General features: G+C 43.6%; 1 protein-coding gene across 2 annotated transcripts; it reads left to right on the forward strand.

Moving 5' to 3' along the window:
* The first annotated feature begins 275 nt into the window (after positions 1–275).
* Positions 276–21,413, forward strand: LOC124636174 (symplekin). 2 transcript variants are annotated; one of them, XM_047172116.1, is made up of 13 exons: positions 276–456; positions 568–761; positions 1,495–1,690; positions 11,505–11,686; positions 11,922–13,507; positions 13,766–14,002; positions 14,467–14,673; positions 15,608–15,714; positions 16,051–16,156; positions 16,639–16,757; positions 17,575–17,718; positions 17,967–18,179; positions 20,833–21,413. In XM_047172116.1, exons 1-13 carry the CDS (start codon positions 409–411, stop codon positions 20,920–20,922), a joined length of 3,429 nt encoding a protein of 1,142 aa, XP_047028072.1. In that variant the 5' UTR covers positions 276–408; the 3' UTR covers positions 20,923–21,413. The 2 variants fall into 2 exon arrangements, with proteins under 2 accessions (XP_047028072.1, XP_047028073.1); XM_047172117.1 differs by lacking the exon at positions 20,833–21,413 and adding an exon at positions 18,282–18,855 and having other exon boundaries at positions 17,967–18,116.
* Positions 21,414–21,431: the final 18 nt, after the last annotated feature.

Raw genomic sequence — 21,431 nt, forward strand, 5'->3', positions numbered from 1 at the left:
TATAGTAAAAAAATACGTTCAAATACTATTTAAGAAAATTAATGAGAAACATTACCTACTTGATATTTTTATAATGATATTTTGGTTTTTGGACCTCACCTAACTTATATTTACTCTAGCAACACTGGATCCAAATGTCATGATATTATACTACTAAATAAAAAACCGTACAAATGGGCAAAGTTTCTATTTTGTCTCTGTCTAACGCGGACAGCGTTTGGGTTTCAAAAAGTATCCGTCTCATTCTAACATGACTACTCAATTTATTTGCATAAACATAAAACGTTGCGATGTGATCGTATTTGTTCATAAAATTTTCTTGATTTCTTTAATGATTAAATGATAATAAGCGATGATATCGATTTAATTAACTTAATAACATTATAAGTAACTTAATTATATAACAAAATGGCTAGTTTATCTAGCAAACAGAGTATTACCGCCGCTCAAAACCAGGTTCGTGGATTCAACGCGCGAAGCTTACGAAAATATCGTTGTATTTTTATCAAAATCTGTTCTAAATGGTTATTGTATCGGTTAAAAAGCTGAGTATTGTCTGTTCTAAAGGTTATACAATGGATAAACGATGCGGGGATGTCGGAAGGCAACCGGAGAGCGGATTGTGTCAGGAAAGTGGTGGAACTCTTGCTGCATCAATGTTCATCCATGCTTCCTCTGTACATGGAGAATATTCTTGCTTACGTGAATGATAAGTCTACTGATGTTAAGAAGCAGGTCATCTCGTTTATTGAAGAACTGAGGTGAGTAAAGGTGTTATTGTTAGTCATAGTAACTCATTATAGTATTGTTGTCTTTGTGTATTGTCTTCAAAAGATGTACGTTGAACTAGGGTCTTTTGCTAATTGTTTCAAAGATGTACAAACTAAGACGACCCACTGACCAAAACATAAGTACATGCTGTATTTGTCATTGGAAGGATAATAATAAGGCTGATGACCTTACTTTTGATCATGCTGCGTCTAAAATGTTTTGTAGAATTATTTTAACCATAGTGCTTATTTTCTGTCAGTTTAATAAACTATGTAGAATGTTTACATTATTTTTACTAATATTATGTACTAGCTTTTGCCCGCAACTTCGTTCGCGTGGAATAGTGACTACCAGCAGATTTTTGATTTGACCAATAGATGGCGCTATATGTCCGGAATAATTTTATTTTTATTTTTTTTTTGTAATAAAGACTATCCTATGTCCTTTCTCAAGTTTCAAACTATGTCTGTACCAAATTTCACACAAATCGGTTCAGTAGTTTAGGCGTGAAGAAAAGACAGACAGACAGACAGAAAGACAGACAGACAGACAGACAGAGTTACTTTCGCATTTATAATATTAGTTTGGATAAATTAATGCAATAGTAACTTGTGTCTGTCTTTCACAAGGGATGCAAAAAGAACTGTGAGGAGCAACCTTCTCAATAGGTTTCAAAAGGAAAACTGTTGTACAATATACCATATTATTTTATAAATATTTCAGCAAACTACATCGGCAATATCTACCAAAAATAATAGCCCAACTGCGTCTGTTAGTCAGTGACTCTGTAATCGCAGTACAGAAGCGAGCGATACAAGCGTCCAGTATTGTGTACCGTAACACACTGATGTGGATCTGTCAGGGGGCCACCGATGTTAGTGAGATGCAGTATGTGTGGGAGAATATTACTCAGTTGAAGGTTCGTGTGACTAATATTTATCTGTAATAATATAAGGCTTATGTTTAACTGATCACCCGATATAGTAACAAATAGCAGACAAAAACAGTAAATGATCACCAAAATGAAACTCGCATTTTAATGTAAAACTATAACCAAAGTTTTAACACTTTGCTATCCTATTTAAGTGAAATTACTCCAAAATAAATCATGCGTAAGCCAAAAATAGTAAATGATCACCAAAATTAAACCACCATTTTAAAGAAGATTATAACCAAAGTTTTTAAATTCTGCTATCCTATTTAAGCAAAATGAGTCCAAATAAATCATTGTTATCCCAAAAGTAGTAAATGATCATCAAAATTATACCAGCTTTTTAATATAAAATGATAATCAAAGTTTTTACATCTTGCTATCCTGTTTAAGTAAACTGACTCCAAAAAAATAAGTTCGGCCTGATACAATAAATGTAATAACATTATGGGGACCCTTTTCCTGCACTAGGGTGGAAAATTGTCTATTGCATGCCTCTAAACAGTGCGATAAGAGTGTGTTTTCGAGGGAGTGTATTGAGAAACACATTCTTCTTCTTCTTTCTCCTGCCCTGTTCCCAATTTTACTTGGGGTCGGCGCAATATGTCAATTTCTTTCATTTTCCCCTGTCACTCGTCATACTGACACTCACGCATGCATTGCAAGCCGGACACATAACTTAATATGGCATCATAATACTTGTACGATGTGTTACGTCGCACAGACAGTAGAGTAGTAGTTAGGTAGAGTATTGGAGTGCAATCAGAAGAAGTTATAGTTTAAGTTCACTGTTTATTCTTATCAAAGTTACAAGTTTTAGTAAAGTAAAGTGGATCACACGCGACGTCAGTATCGGCCGGTGTACTCTTTCGCACTCGCCGCTAATCGACCTCAATTAACGTAAGGTGCCGAATTAGCGAAATAAGTAGAAATAACAAAATAATACAAATGTACGGACATGTAACCGTACATACTCTTAACCCGAAAAGAAAGAAAAAAATAAACAAGAAAAACAAGAAAAAAGAAGTCATCGTGATATCCACTTTTAACAACAAAATTAAAAGAATTGGTAAAATTAACAAATATGGAACATTATTCGAAGTTAAATTCCAGCTTCGGTTCCCGGCGTAGACTAGGGCGTGCGTAGTCGCCGCGACCTGGCGCTCCCGACGCCGAGGGTGCCAGCTGGCCGTTTCGCCCCCCGGACCTCTCTGGTGGGGCTGGAGTAGAACGTTGGGTCCCTGGTACCACATCCTCGTAATGACGTTCCTTACTTGGCGTACCCTTAGTACGGAACCAGCGTTTTTTTACGGCCCATATGATGCCAGCTGTTATTGCCATGGCCAAACCCAAATAACAAATGACATACTGGTGTACATCATGGGACGAGATGTTGGTTGGAAGTATTTGTTCTTGCTTAATGTTCTGTATGTCTTTATCGATCTTGTTAATAGAGTCATCCTTCATAATTTCTATTTTATATGCCGGTCGTGAGCTAATAATGCGGTTTAGAGACATATTTAAAGATGGTATCTTCAGGTCAGTTTCTACTCTGGCTTGGCTGTCATAGTTGTTGTGGGAGTAGATAGTTAAGTCCTTAGTTTGAATAAGACATCCTGCGCCTAAGGACACAATTGATGACGCATTGATAACAACTGTCTGAACGTCGCTCGCACATACGGTTCGAAATGTGCATACATCGCAGCAAATCGCCAGCCAGGTGTTTATTGTATGTAACTCGATCCAATCGTTATCGCATTGTGTTTTCTTTCCAGTACAAGGCGAGGTCGTTTGATGACCTATTAACTTTGCTTCACATGGCGCATTTTGATTTTGTAAATTGTAAACAGGCAAATTAAGGATGCAAACGAAGTTATCGTGATTGCGTTGAATGCAGTTATCCATCTCTTTGTCATTTAAGCTAGCGTAGGTATTTTTCTCCAGATTTACAGCGATAAATTTGGATGACACCTCAGCTAACATTTTCTCTTCAGTATCTGCAGTTTTCATTGGCAGAGGCATGACATGGTATATCATAAACTCTTCATTTCTAGCCAAGGGAATATGAATTTCGAACATGAAAAAGCTATCTGTAATTCGGGCTCGCACGTACAGTAATTTGTATAAGTCTCTGATGTCACTTTGCGTATCTTGTATTGGCAATGTTAACGTTTTAGGTAGTCTTGCAGATATCTTATCTAGTTGTTCACTTAATTTCACCGGTGTAAGTAGTTGTACATTCATATGTCCTTTATAAATTTCGACCAGGCTGTCGTAGAGCATGTCTTGGATGTTTCTCAAGTTTGTGAGTAACAAATACGCTGTAAGTGACGCTGAAGTTAAAAAACTCGTTGCCATAGACATCTCGATTCCAGATTCGATACTCGCCAATCTCAAGTCAGTGTGCTTCATGAAATTGTTTATGGCAGCAAATTGTCGGTTGATGTTGACTTCGTTTCTTCTTAAAATGTTGTTTTCCAGTTCTATAATAGAAGTCTGGTTTTTTATTAGTTCCAACAAGTGGGCTTCGTTCTTTTTTACCGCGTGAATATCGGTTTGATATTGATCTGCAAAACGCTGATCAAGAATACCAAATAGGTTGTTCGCCACATAACCCACTCCATCGATCAAACCGCGTTTGTTTCGACCAGCAAGTTGTTTGTGTGGAGCAAGCAGAATGTTGTTGTAGTAGTTGAAGATCTCTAGTTCATGCGAAAGTTGTCCAAGTGTGGGTTTACAGTACCGTGGGTCCAATCTATCGCATAGTCCCGATAGTCCTTGCAGGTAGGTTTGCAGCTTCTCAACTCCGCTCCAGTAAGTTGTGAGGTTATAATACATCAAAAGTCTCCATTCATCATGTATCAACTGTGCCTTTCCAACCGTTTCATAATATAAAGGACGATTTCTTCCAAGGTTGGCAACTTGAACGTTATTTCCTGAGTCTTCTACGGTCAAACCGTTTGTACTCATAAGCAGAACAAATAGTGTAAGAAGTGTTGTAAACATGGTGAAACCTTTACTCTTTCCAGTTTGATACTGCCTTGCTTTAGGTTTTGTTGTATAGTTGGCCTGAATCGCGCCTCGATTTGCTGAATCGTCTATTTGCTTGTTGTCACGTTCAATCGGTAGTACTGATAGTTTCGTAATTGGTCGCTTGATTATGCCAGCTTGCGTTTTAATAGCTGTGACTCGCACACGTTCATCACTTCCAGGATAAACTTCAATCACCCGACCCATGGCCCACTTCCCAGGGGGAATATTGTTGTCTCTTATTAAAACGATATCTCCATTTTTTATGTTCGGGGTAGCTTTCCTCCATTTGCTACGAGTTTGCAGTGTAGTTAGATAGTCATTTGACCAGGTTCTCCAAAAACTCTGGAACATGTGTTCAGTTAGTTGCCATCTCTTTCTTATGTTAAGATACCGGTCATCTTCATAGTCTGATATCGGAAGTGTAAGCGTAGGGCTGCCAGTAAGAAAGTGGCCAGGTGTTAGGTAATGATAAAATTCGTCGGGGTCTTCAGTGAGCGGACATAATGGCCGTGAGTTCATGCAAGCCTCTATTTTAGCTAGCAGGGTAGTAAACTCTTCGAAGGTGAGTTTCTGCTCACCTAGAACACGGCGAAGATGATGCTTCATCGACCGCACCGCTGCTTCCCATAGACCCCCGGCGGTCGGCCAGGCGGGTGCGTTGAACTGCCACTCCACCTTCATTTTACTCACTTCACTAAATAACTCAGGAGAAAGTTCCTTTAGAAAATATTCAAACTCTCTATTCAGCATTCGGGAAGCTCCTTTGAAGTTAGTGCCGCAGTCAGAGTACATTACTTGTGGTGTCCCGCGTCTTGAACACATTCTCTGAAAGGCCATCATAAAAGCCTCTGTACTTAAATCTGACACAAGCTCGATGTGAACGGCTTTTGTCGCCATGCACACAAAAATAGCAATATAGCCCTTGGAGGTTTTCACTCCTCTCCCTTTGTTTAGTTTAACATCCACGTGACCTGTGAAGTCGATCCCGCAGTGTGTAAATGGCCGTGACGGTTTGACCCGCTGTGGTGGAAGATCCGCCATGAGTTGGTGGTTTTCGATGGACCGGAACCGGTGACAGCGAATACACTTGCGAATCTCAGTTTTGACGACTCTGTTACCACCTATTATCCAAAATCGTTGGCGGATATAAGCGAGGGTGAGTCGAGCGCCTCCGTGAAGTGTGGCGGCATGAGCTTGCGAGATAATCAGTAGTGTTAGTCTGCCCGTCTTCGAAAGTATTGCAGGGTTCTTTACGCCCGCAGGTAAATTAGTTTTATTCAATCGACCGCCAACCCGCATAACGCCATCCTCGTCTAGGTATGGGTTCAGTTTGCAAAGTGGGCTCTTGTTAGGTAATAATTGATTTTTTGATAACAATTCGTATTCCGTTTCAAAGTCATATCTCTGGACCTTCTGCGTTATTAAATTCATAGCGATAAATAATTCATTCGGTTTCAAGTAACACGGTGACAACATATGTGATTCGGTGTCATTTTTCTTCGTTGTTTGTTTGCTAATCCGTGCGTTTTTGCAGAATCGTAGAATCCAAGCGATAGTTCGTTGTACTACAGTTAAAGAACTATGTTTCTGTAATAATTCATTTATTATGTCGTTCGATTGTTTAAGGGCTGTCGCTACTTGTTTTTCCTCAATTTTTGTTGTAAAGCATTTCACTGTTTGCTCGATGTTAGTTTCAACTTGGAAAGTTTTCAGCACTTCGGGCCCCGTAAACCATAAAGAAAAGTTGAGTAGCTTACTTGGGTATAGGCCCCTAGTGGCGCAATCTGCGGGATTGTTTCTAGATTCTATGTATAACCAATGTGAAGCTGGTATCACCTTCCGAATAGTCAATACTCTATTTTCAACGTACTTTTCATATTTAGATGGTTCTCCTTGCAGCCATGCCAGTACTACTTGAGAATCAGACCAAGCCCATGTCGTTACGCTTGTGCCTTTAAGTGCTTTAGTCACCTTGTCTATAAGTTTGGATAGTAGTAGCGCACCGCAGAGCTCAAGTCGAGGTAGCGACAACTTTTGTGTGAGTGGTGCAACCCTAGTCTTTGCCGTCAGCAATGTGACACGCGGTTGTCCACACTCGGTCATTGTACGAGCGTATACAACGCAAGCGAAAGCTTTTTCGCTGGCGTCACAAAATCCAAATAAATCGATTTTGTTATTATGACTACCGATCCATCTATTAAGTTGTATATTTTTTATCTCAGGTAGTTCATTTTTCAGCTTCATCCATTGAGTCTGTATGTCAACAGGCAAGGTATCATCCCAGTCTAGTTTTTCTGTCCATACACGTTGAAAGATAAGTTTTGATAAAATAGTTATCGGTGCAAGAAACCCCATAGGATCGTAGAGTTGAGATATTTGTGAAAGCAAAATTCGTTTCGTCAACGGTTTCTTGCTATTTTCAGCTATTTTCCAGTTAAAAGTGAAAGTATCTGCGTTCGGATTCCAGCCTAATCCCAGCGTTTTCATGGAATCTTCCTGCTTAAAGTTGAAAGTAGTTTTCAAAATTTTGTCCTCACTTAGATGTTCCAATAATTCAGAGTTGTTACTGGTCCACTTACGTAGATTCATTCCTCCTGCCTCTAGGAGTTTTATAAGTTCAGCTTGAAGGTATTTTGCTGCTTTAAGCGAATTATGACCGCTAACGAGGTCATCGGCGTACAGCTCATTTTCCAGAATATTTGCTGCCTCAGGATAATTGTGTCGCTCATCAATTGCAAGTTGTTTTAGCGTTCGCATCGCTAGCCACGGCGCGCATTTTGTACCATATGTTACAGTACATAGAGCATATTCTTGTAACATGTGATCAGCTGACGTGCGCCATATGATCTTCTGAAGGTTTTGTTGTTCTTCATGAAGCCAGATGCATCTGAACATCTTCTCGACGTCTGCCGTGAAGACATATTGATACGTTCGCCATTTAAGTATTAAGTCTTGAATGTCCTTTTGTAGGTTAGGTCCTTTTTCCATCAGACTGTTTAAACTTTTTCCACTTGAAGTCACCTGAGCACCATTAAACACAACTCTCAATTTCGTGGTGCTAGAGTTCTCATTGAGTACGGGATGATGCGGGAAGAAATTTTCATTGTTATTGTTTTCTGACGTAACTCGACTCGCCGTTAGTCTCATATGTTGTAATTGCAAATATTCGTTCATAAAGTTTTTGTAGCTGCGTGATAAGTTTTCATTTTTATTCAACCGTTTCTCTAATTGTAAAAACTGAGAAATTGCGGTAGGTTTTGAGTTTCCTAGCTGTTGTTCGTAATTTTGCATCATAGGCATTTTGACGACGTATTTCCCATCGGGAGCTCTTCTAGTAGTCTCTTGATAGAAGATTTCACACTTATCCTCTGGGCTAATATCTGCAGAGCTTACGGTTATATCTTCACTGTCCCAGTATCTTGACAGATCAGTGGTATCTATCAGAGCTACGTGGCAGTGAAATGTTTCGAGTTTTCCACACAATATCCAGCCTAAGTGAGTATGTTGTGCTGTTGGAGAGCCTTGATTCCCTTTCAGCACACCGTCTAGGATTACTTCGGAATAAACCTCTGCCCCCAGCAGCAGGTCGACGGAGCTTGACCTATTAAAGTCCGGGTCAGCCAGCTTTAAGTTTTGGAGGTGAGTCCAGTTAGTTTTATTAAAGGTGTTGTTAGGAAGTTTGTTCGTAATTTTCTGTAGAACTAGAGCCTGAGCTTCAAACTTGAAATCGGAGTGAATGGATTGACAGTCCAAATTGACCAGTCCCCTGCAATTTCCAGCAGCTGACCCTATTCCAGAGACAGTGGCGTTTAGTTTTGTTCTCGGCAGTCGTAACAGTTGGGCAGCGTTTTCAGTCATTAAGTTCACTTGCGCTCCCTGATCCAGAAGCGCGCGCATCGTGACGTAAGTCCCGTCAACAGCTTTTATTTTGACCTGAACAGTAGTTAAAAGAACTTCAATGTCATTCGTCGATAAGTGATGAGCTTGTTGAGTTGATGTGGAAGGTCGAGGCTGGATATCATTCCCTGTAAATTGTCTAGAAGTTTCAGTGTTATATTTATTCATATGTAATAATGTATGATGCTTTGCATTGCAGTCTTTACATGTTTTCGGTGAGTTGCACTTTCCGTAGCCGTGACTGTATAGGCAATTTTTGCAGACGTTGAGTTTTGCCACTGTTTTGTTTCTACCCGCGCAATCTAGGTCAAGAAATTTATCGCACCGCATCAGCACGTGATCACCGCTGCAAAATGGGCACTGTCCATATGACGCATGAAATGTTTTTGAAATCTCCTTATTGCCTTCTAATAAGGTTGATTTTTTCATGAAGTTGAATTTGTTGTTGTAAGGCTTGTAGTTGTTGTTAGGGCCATTGAGACTCTTGTTATAAGGTTTATTGAAATATTGCTTTTGAGGGATAAATGAGTCCTTTTGGCAGCTTTTAACAGTCTCGTAAGCTAGAAATTTTGATTCCAGAAATGACAAAAACTCTTGTAGGTCAGGAATTTCTCGGTTATTCTTCATTTCTTTTACGTATTCGTTAAAAGTAACGGTGTCCAATTTCTGTGACATATAGTGCACAATAATCGGTCCCCAAGTGGACACTTGGGCTCCCATGTTGGCGAGGCCGTTCAAGCTTTCATTGATGTTGCCGTGCATCCTTTTCAGGTTATATGCATTCGGTTGCTGAATCGTGGGTAATTGCTGCATGGCGTTCATGAATGAGGTAAACTGAAGACGGCGATTATCATACCGATGTATCAGCATCTCCCAGCATGAATCATAGTTATCAGAGTTTATTGACAGATGCTGTACTAGGCGTTCCGCTTCACCCTTTAATTTAGTTTTTAGATGTTGCATTTTTTGCGACTTAGGGATGGTTGGATTGTTGTGAATAGTTTCGAGAAAAATATCTTTGAAAGAAATCCACTGAATATAGTTACCAGAGAACTCAGGAATTTCAATTTTCGGCGCGGATCGTTGGTAATGAGCATTCGACCAGATCTTACTATTTAGTGCTTTTCTAATACTGTCGTACCTGTTTTCAATATCCTCAAACTTCTGCATGTATTCGTCTTTAAAGCTTTGATCTTTCAGCGCACCTTCCAGTTCCCAGTGTATCTTCTCAATACAATCCCATTTAGTTTTCAAAGTTGATACGCAATCTTCCAATTCCCACTTTTCGGTAATAAATTCAAGGTCAATCTTCGTCATAGCTCTTTTCAACGCTTTGAATCTAGCTTCTTGTTGAGCCATAAGTTCTTTAGTCTTCTCATCAGCTTTATCTTGGAGAATCTCAATTAAATTGACGTCTAAGGACTCCTTCTGCTTTTGTTGAGTAAATAGTAATTCTTTCATATGACTTTTAGTCGATTCGTACAGCTGTTTAGTTTTTTCATAAACCTTGTTAGTGAAGTAGTTAATATTCGACTTGTCTTCAAGTACTTCTAGCTTTGTTATGTGTCTATGTTCAAATTCTTCCCACAGTTGTTCTAGTTTAGCAAGACGTTGCTGTAAGTAGCTTTCCGTCTTTCTGCTGGCGCTGTCCTTTTTGTAGTTAGAACAGAGTGCCTTGATGCTCTCAAAAGTAGCTTCTTGAGCAGTTAACCCCATTTTCTTAGTTAAGTTATGATAGTAAGTTGTAGTAGATTCAATACCTCAGTTAGGTGCTGGTTCCTGGATACTCAGCGCGCTCCGAGACCGCCACTACGAAATTCGACTTCTCAATCGACTTGGTGAGACCCGCTTGTGGGAGGCCAAGCCACCGATTCGCTATCGCAGTATAAGTCACCAGAAGCACTAAGTGTTATTGTCGAAGGACCAAAATGTACGATGTGTTACGTCGCACAGACAGTAGAGTAGTAGTTAGGTAGAGTATTGGAGTGCAATCAGAAGAAGTTATAGTTTAAGTTCACTGTTTATTCTTATCAAAGTTACAAGTTTTAGTAAAGTAAAGTGGATCACACGCGACGTCAGTATCGGCCGGTGTACTCTTTCGCACTCGCCGCTAATCGACCTCAATTAACGTAAGGTGCCGAATTAGCGAAATAAGTAGAAATAACAAAATAATACAAATGTACGGACATGTAACCGTACATACTTTATTTGGTAATAAGCCTACATTTTATGGCAATCACAGTGACTTATTTAGGCAAAAATAATACATTAATTTGGTCGTCAAGAGTTGGTGATCATTTACTAAATTTGGTGGTCGAATACAATTTAAAGTGAAGTCGTGACTTAAATAGCTGGTACTATTACATTTTTAGACTTTATTTTTCTGGTGTTCAGTAGATATTTCTGGTTACAAAACTAAGGGTATCAAAGCATTTTATGGTGATCATTATATTTGTTCCCATAATATAAGGAGGGGTTTCTCGGTTGTTTGTTTGTAGCCTAAAGGCTCTGAAACTATTGATGTAAAAAGATCATTTACTATTGGCTACATTATCCCCGAGTGACATTGGCTTTATTTTATCCTGAAACTGGTAGTAGTTCCCACAGGATGCAAATGAAATTGGGGACAAACAGCTACAATAAAATAATAGATAACAATAAATATTCAACTCAATATTTGTCTTCGTTTTGATATTACAAGGAAACAGTAATATACTTTTGTACACCAAAACCAGTAAAAAAAACAGATAAATTTTTTGTGTGCTCTATGTGCATGTGCCCATTTACAAAATGAAACCTAGAACTTATTTCCCCGACTCGGCTAAAACTACAACTGGGCTGGGGTATATACTTTAACATTTTCTATCAACAGCTGCTAGTACTAAACATGATAGACAATGACAATGAGGGCATCAGGACGCACTCCATCAAGTTCTTGGAGGAAGTGGTATTACTACAGACTCCTTCCGATGGTGCCGGAGACGAGTTCAGTCTGGACACCCTGCCGGCTAACATGACCTTCATCAATAGGAGGGCTTTGGAAGAGGAATCTGAGTAAGTTAGAGTTCATTGATATTTATTTCACTTTTGGCAAAAGTTGGCTGTTTAAAAGATTTTAATAGTAACTAAACCATCCTTCATTATTTACATCAAAAAGTGTAGGCACTAAATCATCATATTTTTTTTTTGATTTGATACTTTATTTGTTCAATGAGTCATTGGAAACTCGACTTTCAAAATTTTCAAATAAGAACACAGCTATAATTATATGGTCATTTCCATCTTCCAGACACATATTCAAGCTTCTAGTAAAATTCCACAACTCGCAACACATATCTAGTGTGAACTTGATGGCCTGTATGACGACACTCTGTCTCCTCGCCAAATTCAGGCCGAAGTTCATGCCGCGAGTCATACAGGCCTTAGGCGACCTACACACGACGCTACCGCCCACGCTGTCGCAATCTCAGGTCAATTCTGTTCGGAAACATCTTAAAATGCTGCTTGTGAACTTAATAAAGCATCCCTCTTCGAACGACATGATGCCACAGTTGACACAGCTGTTGATCGACATAGGGATGACCACACAGGAGATAAATAAAGTAATGCCTAAAGAAAAGAGGAATAAACGTTTAGGGGAAATTAAGAATGGAGATGCGCCGGCTAAGAGGATTAGAATAGATTCTCCTCAGAGCAACAGTCAGGGTAGTGACAGCAATAGTAACAGTAGAAGTGACTTTAATCTCTTTGATGATGATAGTCAGCCTGCTACTGTCAGTGGCGTTCCCGTAGTAAGACAGCCTATAGTACCCACAGAAGATTCAATATTCGATGGTCTAAACAATGTAGATAATGTTGTGAACCTCGTAACACACACTCTTGTCAATCACCTGCCTAGTGAAATGCCGAGCACATTTGTGAATGTCTACAAACCTATTCCTAACTCTGGCTCGAAAGCACAAAAGAGAAGTTTAGCGAAAATGTTTCTAGCTGTGATAAATAAAAAGGAAGAGCCAGTGGCAGCACCACCACAGCAGACATCACCTTTATCTGATTTAGCCGCCAAAATACCGTTGCTAAGAGACGACGAAGAAAAAGTGACGCTTAAAAACGCCGTAGCAAAACTTCAAGAGTCAACAAAGGCAGATAGGCAGGTGGAAAGTGCAGTTTCAAAGCTTATGGAAGAAACTAGACAGGATCATTTGAAAGAAGAGGAAAGAAAGCAAAAGGACAAAGAAAAGCCGGTACCTCCGCAAACACCTACAGTACCTAAGCTTAAACAGAAAGTGAAGTTGCTGAAACTGCAAGAAATCACGCGTCCTATCCCTAAGGAGATTAAAGAGCGGTTGATCTTACAAGCTGTCAGCAGAATCTTAGCGGCAGAGAAAGAGAGTGCGATAGGGGGCGCATCAAATATTCGAGCCAAGTTCATCACGATATTCGCATCGAGTTACACACCAGAGTTACGAGAACTGGTCCTAAACTACATACTAGAAGACCCTACGAATAGAATCGACTTGGCATTGTCATGGTTGTATGAGGAGTATGCCTTCATGCAAGGGTTTAACCGTCACCCGGTTACCTTACAGCCAAAGGTACACGAGAAACACGATCAGAACTACAATCAGTTGCTTTGTGCGTTGATAACACAGATTAGTGAAAGTGGGGATCCTATAATGGAAGGTGCAAAGGATATGTTGTTAAGGAAGATTTACTCTGAATGTCCAGTGGTGACGGATGAAGCCGTGGATTATCTGAAGCACTTGGTGACGGAGGATAAGGTGGCACTGCTCGCGCTTGACCTTTTAGAGGAGTTGTGTCTGATGCGACCACCGCGTGCGCATAAGTATGTGGCATCGCTGCTGTGTCATGTTTGTAAGTATATGAAGTTCATATTAATTTGTGTTTGTTAATTTCCACTATTATGATGTGCTATAAAAGTCTAGCTCTATACTGGTTTCAAATATTGTAGTCGTTAATATTGCAGTTCTGAAATAAGCATTAGTGACAAATATTTAGCCATAAACGTTCCCTTAATTATTTTGATGCGGCGTCCATATTACATATTCAACAATGCACCTTAAAGTCAGACTTTCAAAGTTCAAAATTGCTAACATTTTCTTCCATTTCCAGTGAACGAGAGCGAAGAAATACGCGACGTTGTTCTAAAATCTTCACTGAAAATCTACAAGCGCAGTACTGATTCGGTCCGCAAGGTTATTGAGAAGCACGCGTTGTTATACCTCGGGTTCATAGCGTTGAACCACCCGCCTCCGGAGCTGTGTGACACGAGGGGACGGGTTGCGTGGTCCGATGAACTGTACCATATCTGTCTAAATCTTGTGATGGCACTGTTGGTGGAGAATGAAGGTGAGTTAATTTGATGTTTTTATTTGTTAACCTACCTTTCGTATATAATTGGTTTCGAAGATTTTGATTTGTATATTGCTAGAATTACCGTAGCTTTAAATCTATGAAGGAACTTTATAATATCGAGACTTATTTCCAAATGATTGTTAACTTTAGCAATGTTATTGTAATTTAAACCACAAAGCGAAGTGTATTTTAAAAGACAAAATGTGCGAGTTCGCATGACATACAGCAACATTCGAAATTATTTCCTTCACAAGGACCTAACTTGGTTAACTTCTATAGTACCTATTTACTCAATATAAACGTTTATTTTTCTTAACATAACTGTGAACTTGGTAAAGTTGAACTTAAAAATCTATAGTAAACAGAAGCTTTAAGAACCGACATTTATTACATTTAGTTCATTTCCTAATTAAGCATATTTTTCCATACTTCTGTACTAAAAAAGTCCCCCTTTTCAGAGCTAATAATCGAAATCGCCCGCGTGTACGGTTGCGCGGGCTCCGAAGCCAAGCGCTGCGTGCTCCGCGCCATCGAGGCGCCCGTGCGAGGCGCCGCCGCCGCGCAGGCCGTGCAGCTCAGCGACGCCTACGTGGCGCTGCTGGACGAGTGTCCGCGCGGCGCCGAGACGCTGCTCACCCGCCTCGTGCATATATTCACTGAAAAAGGTACGTTGAACAGCTACAAACTTCCATTATCCCCCCAAATAGGTTAGTCTGCGAAAATATCAAAACTTTTGCAGCTTCCAAACTTACTTTCTAGAAGTCACTTTGGTGAGGTTTTGAGGTCCTTTAGGGGTCTGACAGTCTTCTAAGACACTCCTTAAGCTATAAGAAGGCTAGGCTCGTTAGGTAAGCTACATCGAGTCCACCGAGCGAGGCGCCGCGGGGACGACTGTCCGCGCGGCGCCGAGACGCTGCTCATCCGGCTCGTGCATATATTCACCGAGAAAGGTACCTTAAACAGCTACCGTCTTACCACAAAAACTTTTTAACGTCAGTTTAAGACTTGTCTAAAAAAATGTCAAATTATGACGTTGACATATGGTTCATTTTGGAGCCATATTTTTTTTAGACAAGTGTAAAACAGTTGTTAAAGTTTTTGTAGTAAGGCCACTAGAACCTACCATTATCCCCCCCAAATAGGTTGGTCTGCGAAAATATCAAAACTTTTGCAGCTCTCAAACTTACTTTCCAGAAAGGTAAGGATAAATAATTCTAGAAGGTTCGAGGAAACTGGATGGGCAAGGTGGGCGAAAAGATCTCTCAAATCTCTTGCATCTCCCAAACTAACTTGCCAGAAATGACTTTTTAACTTCCCTTATCTCCAAAAATCTTGAATTATTTCACAGTCCCTAACACTGCGGAATAATTAAAGATTTTTCCGGCCTCAAATATATTTCTAAGGAGTGACGTGATCTGGATTTAAGGCTAGCAAACAGTAATTTTACAGTACGAAAATCCACTTATACACTTCCCTAATCCAAAGGCTAGGCAGGTTATGTTAACGACAAAGATGGACCGCTGCCAGGTTCGCACCGTCATCTTCGTAGTATTAGTATATTTTTTGCAGTGAAGTTATATTTAGTAATTTTGTCCCCAGCCCCACCATCACAAGAGTTGGTGTCGAAAGTACGCGAGCTGTACGCGACCAGAGTGTCGGATGTGCGGTTCCTTATTCCTGTTCTCACTGGATTGTCCAAAAAAGAGGTAACAACATTAATCAATTTTTATTGCCACTACTATCATAGAATAATTTCTTGCGTGGAGTTTTTATTGTCATTAAGAATTCTAAGTGTTGATAAATAATTTAATTTATAATAAGAGTTTGTAACTAAGTGTACATTTCAGAAACTTCAAAGTTTTTGTAGGAAACTTTAGAACCACCAGAATTTTTCGTTTAGAGGTACTACTGAATGGGCGGAGACGAGATTTTTTTGAACAACGAAATTCTATTTGTCTGCTCCGCTCCATTTTGGAGGAGACTGGGCCTTTCCCAAAAAGACGGTCCCTTCTTTCTTCTGAGTATACTTTTTATTATTATAGATCCTTGCAGCTCTACCGAAGTTAATCAAATTAAATCCCATGGTCGTAAAAGAAGTATTCAACAAACTTCTGGGTCTACAGAATCCACACGATGAGAATTCACCAGGTAAGTTATTTACAAGTTACAAACCTACTTTTAGTTCTAAAACTTTGAAGGATCAGATATTAAATAGTGAATTGATGTAAAATAAATATTCTGTTTTTGATTTCAGTCTATAGTATAATGATTTGTAAGTAAATAGTTCATTCATTTCTACAAATAAAACATAAAAGTAAAATAGATTTCTATAATGATATGATTTAAACACAGTCATCATGGTGTGCACTTTCATATTATTGCGACGCCCCTAATTGAAATCTAGCATTTATCGTTTATTCATAACTTATCTTTGAATGACAAACACACCGGTATACCATAAGTTTTGTGTGAAGGTAGCAAATATCAATACTAACAATAAACTCAACCGATTTGAAAATTTCTCTTGCCATATAGCCCATTTATAGAGGAAGGTTATGGGCTATTTTTTATCTGGGTGCGGGGAGTAGTGCCCGTAAAAACAGCTAGTAAATAAATAAACGTAATTCCAGTCACACCAGCTGAGCTGTTGGTCACACTGCATCTGATAGACCCGAGCAAGGCGGATCTCAAGTACATCATTAAGGCTACAGCACTCTGCTTCGCTGAGAAACAAACTTATACGCAAGACGTGAGTATATTTGTATCCTAAGGAAAAAGATACCTACATGCAAAGTAAATAAAGACTTTACATACTTCATACTTTTTTCTTCCTTTTATATGCTCCCCTATGTACTCCCTCTATATTCCCCCTTATGTGTTCCCCCTATATTCCCCTTTATGTATTCCTCCAATATTACCTCTTATATACTCCCTTGTATTCCCCCTTATGTACTCTACCTTTAACCCCACTTATGTACTCCTCCTGTATTTTCCCATAGGTACTCCTCCTATAACCCTACTTATGTACTCCCCCTATAACCGTACTTATGTTCTCTCTCTAAATTCCCCCTTATGTTGTCCCCCTATAACCCTACTTATGTACTCATCCAGTATTACCCCTTATGTATTCCCCCTTATGTAGTCCCTCTGTAACCCCACTTATGTACTCTATATTCCGCCTTATGGTCTCCCCTATATATAACCCTACTTATGTACTCCAGCTATATTCCCTTTTATGTACTCCCCTATATGCCCCCTTAATATTCCCCCTCATGTGTTCCCCCTATAATCCCCTTTATGTATTCCTCCAATATTACCCCTTATGTACTCCCCCTATAACCCTTCTTATGTACTCCTCCAATATTACCCCTTATGTATTCCCCCTATAACCCCACGTATGTACTCTCCCTATATTCCCCCCTCCCTTATGTAGTCCCCCTATAACGCTACTTATATACTCTCCTGTATGTACTCCCCTATGTATACTACCACGGTGTACATCTTTATGTACTCCCACATGCACTACTTTATGTGCTACTTCTATGAACTCGCTCTATTCCTCTCAGGTACTATCAGCAGTACTGCAGAGGTTGACGGAAGAACCAGAGATCCCAGTGCTGATGATGCGAACTGTACTGCAAGCGTTAACGTTGTACCCCAACCTTGGGCCGCTCGTACTCAATATATTGCAGCTGCTCATTGAAAAGGAGGTGAGAACAAGTTTTTTTTTTTTCAAATTTAGAATCTGTTTTTATTTATTTTTATTTTTTTTTAATTTAATTTAGAATTTCACAGAATCTGTGTGTGCTGCTTTTGTTTTTTATGCTGCGATTGTGTCTAAGCTGATGCAGGTGTCGGTTCGCTTGGTTGTAATTTAGACAAGAGATTCTCTTTTTAAATACAGGGTGTCTTTTGCACATTTTGATTTTTTATTGAATTTACTGTTTGTCTTTTTCAGGTGTGGCTAAACAAAGTAGCATGGGAGGGCTGGGTGAAGTGCTGCGAGCGCCTGGTGCCCGTGTCCGCCCCCCTCCTCGTGTCACTAGACCCGCGCGCTATCGCCGCACTGGCTCAGTCGCCGCGGCTCGTCCGCGCGCTACAGACGCATGTGGCCACGCTCCCGCCGCACCAGCGTGCCGCGCTGCCGGCACACGTGCGAGCCGCGTGCCAGGTAATATCTGCTGTGTCCGCCCCCCTCCTCGTGTCACTAGACCCGCGCGCTATCGCCGCACTGGCTCAGTCGCCGCGGCTCGTCCGCGCGCTACAGACGCATGTGGCCACGCTCCCGCCGCACCAGCGTGCCGCGCTGCCGGCACACGTGCGAGCCGCGTGCCAGGTAATATCTGCTGTGTCCGCCCCCCCCGAGTGTCACTAGACCCGCGCGCTATCGCCGCACTGGCTCAGTCGCCGCGGCTCGTCCGCGCGCTACAGACGCATGTGGCCACGCTCCCGCCGCACCAGCGTGCCGCGCTGCCGGCACACGTGCGAGCCGCGTGCCAGGTAATATCTGCTGTGTCCGCCCCCCCCGAGTGTCACTAGACCCGCGCGCTATCGCCGCACTGGCTCAGTCGCCGCGGCTCGTCCGCGCGCTACAGACGCATGTGGCCACGCTCCCGCCGCACCAGCGTGCCGCGCTGCCGGCACACGTGCGAGCCGCGTGCCAGGTAATATCTGCTGTGTCCGCCCCCCCCGAGTGTCACTAGACCCGCGCGCTATCGCCGCACTGGCTCAGTCGCCGCGGCTCGTCCGCGCGCTACAGACGCATGTGGCCACGCTCCCGCCGCACCAGCGTGCCGCGCTGCCGGCACACGTGCGAGCCGCGTGCCAGGTAATATCTGCTGTGTCCGCCCCCCTCCTCGTGTCACTAGACCCGCGCGCTATCGCCGCACTGGCTCAGTCGCCGCGGCTCGTCCGCGCGCTACAGACGCATGTGGCCACGCTCCCGCCGCACCAGCGTGCCGCGCTGCCGGCACACGTGCGAGCCGCGTGCCAGGTAATATCTGCTGTGTCCGCCCCCCCCGAGTGTCACTAGACCCGCGCGCTATCGCCGCACTGGCTCAGTCGCCGCGGCTCGTCCGCGCGCTACAGACGCATGTGGCCACGCTCCCGCCGCACCAGCGTGCCGCGCTGCCGGCACACGTGCGAGCCGCGTGCCAGGTAATATCTGCTGTGTCCGCCCCCCCCGAGTGTCACTAGACCCGCGCGCTATCGCCGCACTGGCTCAGTCGCCGCGGCTCGTCCGCGCGCTACAGACGCATGTGGCCACGCTCCCGCCGCACCAGCGTGCCGCGCTGCCGGCACACGTGCGAGCCGCGTGCCAGGTAATATCTGCTGTGTCCGCCCCCCCCGAGTGTCACTAGACCCGCGCGCTATCGCCGCACTGGCTCAGTCGCCGCGGCTCGTCCGCGCGCTACAGACGCATGTGGCCACGCTCCCGCCGCACCAGCGTGCCGCGCTGCCGGCACACGTGCGAGCCGCGTGCCAGGTAATATCTGCTGTGTCCGCCCCCCCCGAGTGTCACTAGACCCGCGCGCTATCGCCGCACTGGCTCAGTCGCCGCGGCTCGTCCGCGCGCTACAGACGCATGTGGCCACGCTCCCGCCGCACCAGCGTGCCGCGCTGCCGGCACACGTGCGAGCCGCGTGCCAGGTAATATCTGCTGTGTCCGCCCCCCCCGAGTGTCACTAGACCCGCGCGCTATCGCCGCACTGGCTCAGTCGCCGCGGCTCGTCCGCGCGCTACAGACGCATGTGGCCACGCTCCCGCCGCACCAGCGTGCCGCGCTGCCGGCACACGTGCGAGCCGCGTGCCAGGTAATATCTGCTGTGTCCGCCCCCCCCGAGTGTCACTAGACCCGCGCGCTATCGCCGCACTGGCTCAGTCGCCGCGGCTCGTCCGCGCGCTACAGACGCATGTGGCCACGCTCCCGCCGCACCAGCGTGCCGCGCTGCCGGCACACGTGCGAGCCGCGTGCCAGGTAATATCTGCTGTGTCCGCCCCCCCCGAGTGTCACTAGACCCGCGCGCTATCGCCGCACTGGCTCAGTCGCCGCGGCTCGTCCGCGCGCTACAGACGCATGTGGCCACGCTCCCGCCGCACCAGCGTGCCGCGCTGCCGGCACACGTGCGAGCCGCGTGCCAGGTAATATCTGCTGTGTCCGCCCCCCCCGAGTGTCACTAGACCCGCGCGCTATCGCCGCACTGGCTCAGTCGCCGCGGCTCGTCCGCGCGCTACAGACGCATGTGGCCACGCTCCCGCCGCACCAGCGTGCCGCGCTGCCGGCACACGTGCGAGCCGCGTGCCAGGTAATATCTGCTGTGTCCGCCCCCCCCGAGTGTCACTAGACCCGCGCGCTATCGCCGCACTGGCTCAGTCGCCGCGGCTCGTCCGCGCGCTACAGACGCATGTGGCCACGCTCCCGCCGCACCAGCGTGCCGCGCTGCCGGCACACGTGCGAGCCGCGTGCCAGGTAATATCTGCTGTGTCCGCCCCCCCCGAGTGTCACTAGACCCGCGCGCTATCGCCGCACTGGCTCAGTCGCCGCGGCTCGTCCGCGCGCTACAGACGCATGTGGCCACGCTCCCGCCGCACCAGCGTGCCGCGCTGCCGGCACACGTGCGAGCCGCGTGCCAGGTAATATCTGCTGTGTCCGCCCCCTCCGAGTGTCACTGACCAGCGTAGACCTTAGACCACTATACCATTGGGGTTTTATGATACTGGCACTACCCTAAAGCTTCAATAAAATAGACAGCTTCGTCGCTTACAATACATCGTTAACTCCTTACTTTAGTCAGAAAACTTATAGCGTCATTTCTGTCCAACAGCAGGAGCCGCCGCCGTTCGTACCAATGCCGGTCGTAGCGCCCGTACCGCCGCCAAACCCCATGGAGCCGCTACCACCCGGCATGGAGTGAAACCATCCACTACTTGCGCCACCACACACATGAAACTTTACCGTAACGAGAGCCGCGACTGCACTGTACAATATGAGCTGTATTTTATTTGAATAAACGACGCGAGAGTTATCTTTATTATATTTAAATTGTTATTTTAGCGGGAATTATTGAAAATAATGGAGTGTCTATTGCATTGTCGGAATAAAGTTGTTCTCATTTTAAGCAAGCCCATTTTGGAAAAATAATAAAAACAGTGTGTATACCACTAGATTCATGTTATTAACAGATAAGTTAATATTTTAGACGCTAGAATTTTGCGAAATAACTTGACACATCAAATCACAAATTCTTCAAAATAAAGGCGAGTTTCGCATACGTAGGTATTGTGATTTGTCTGTCAAATTATTTGGCGGGATTCCGGCGTCAATACTTGAAATGGAATGTTTACAGCGAAAGACTGCTCAAAAGGCTGGAAACTTCACGAAAGAATAAACTTGATACTTCGTGAATATTGTTTCATTTCCATC

Source organism: Helicoverpa zea, chromosome 14 (genome assembly GCF_022581195.2).
Source record: "Helicoverpa zea isolate HzStark_Cry1AcR chromosome 14, ilHelZeax1.1, whole genome shotgun sequence".
Classification (NCBI taxonomy): Eukaryota; Metazoa; Arthropoda; class Insecta; order Lepidoptera; family Noctuidae; genus Helicoverpa; species Helicoverpa zea.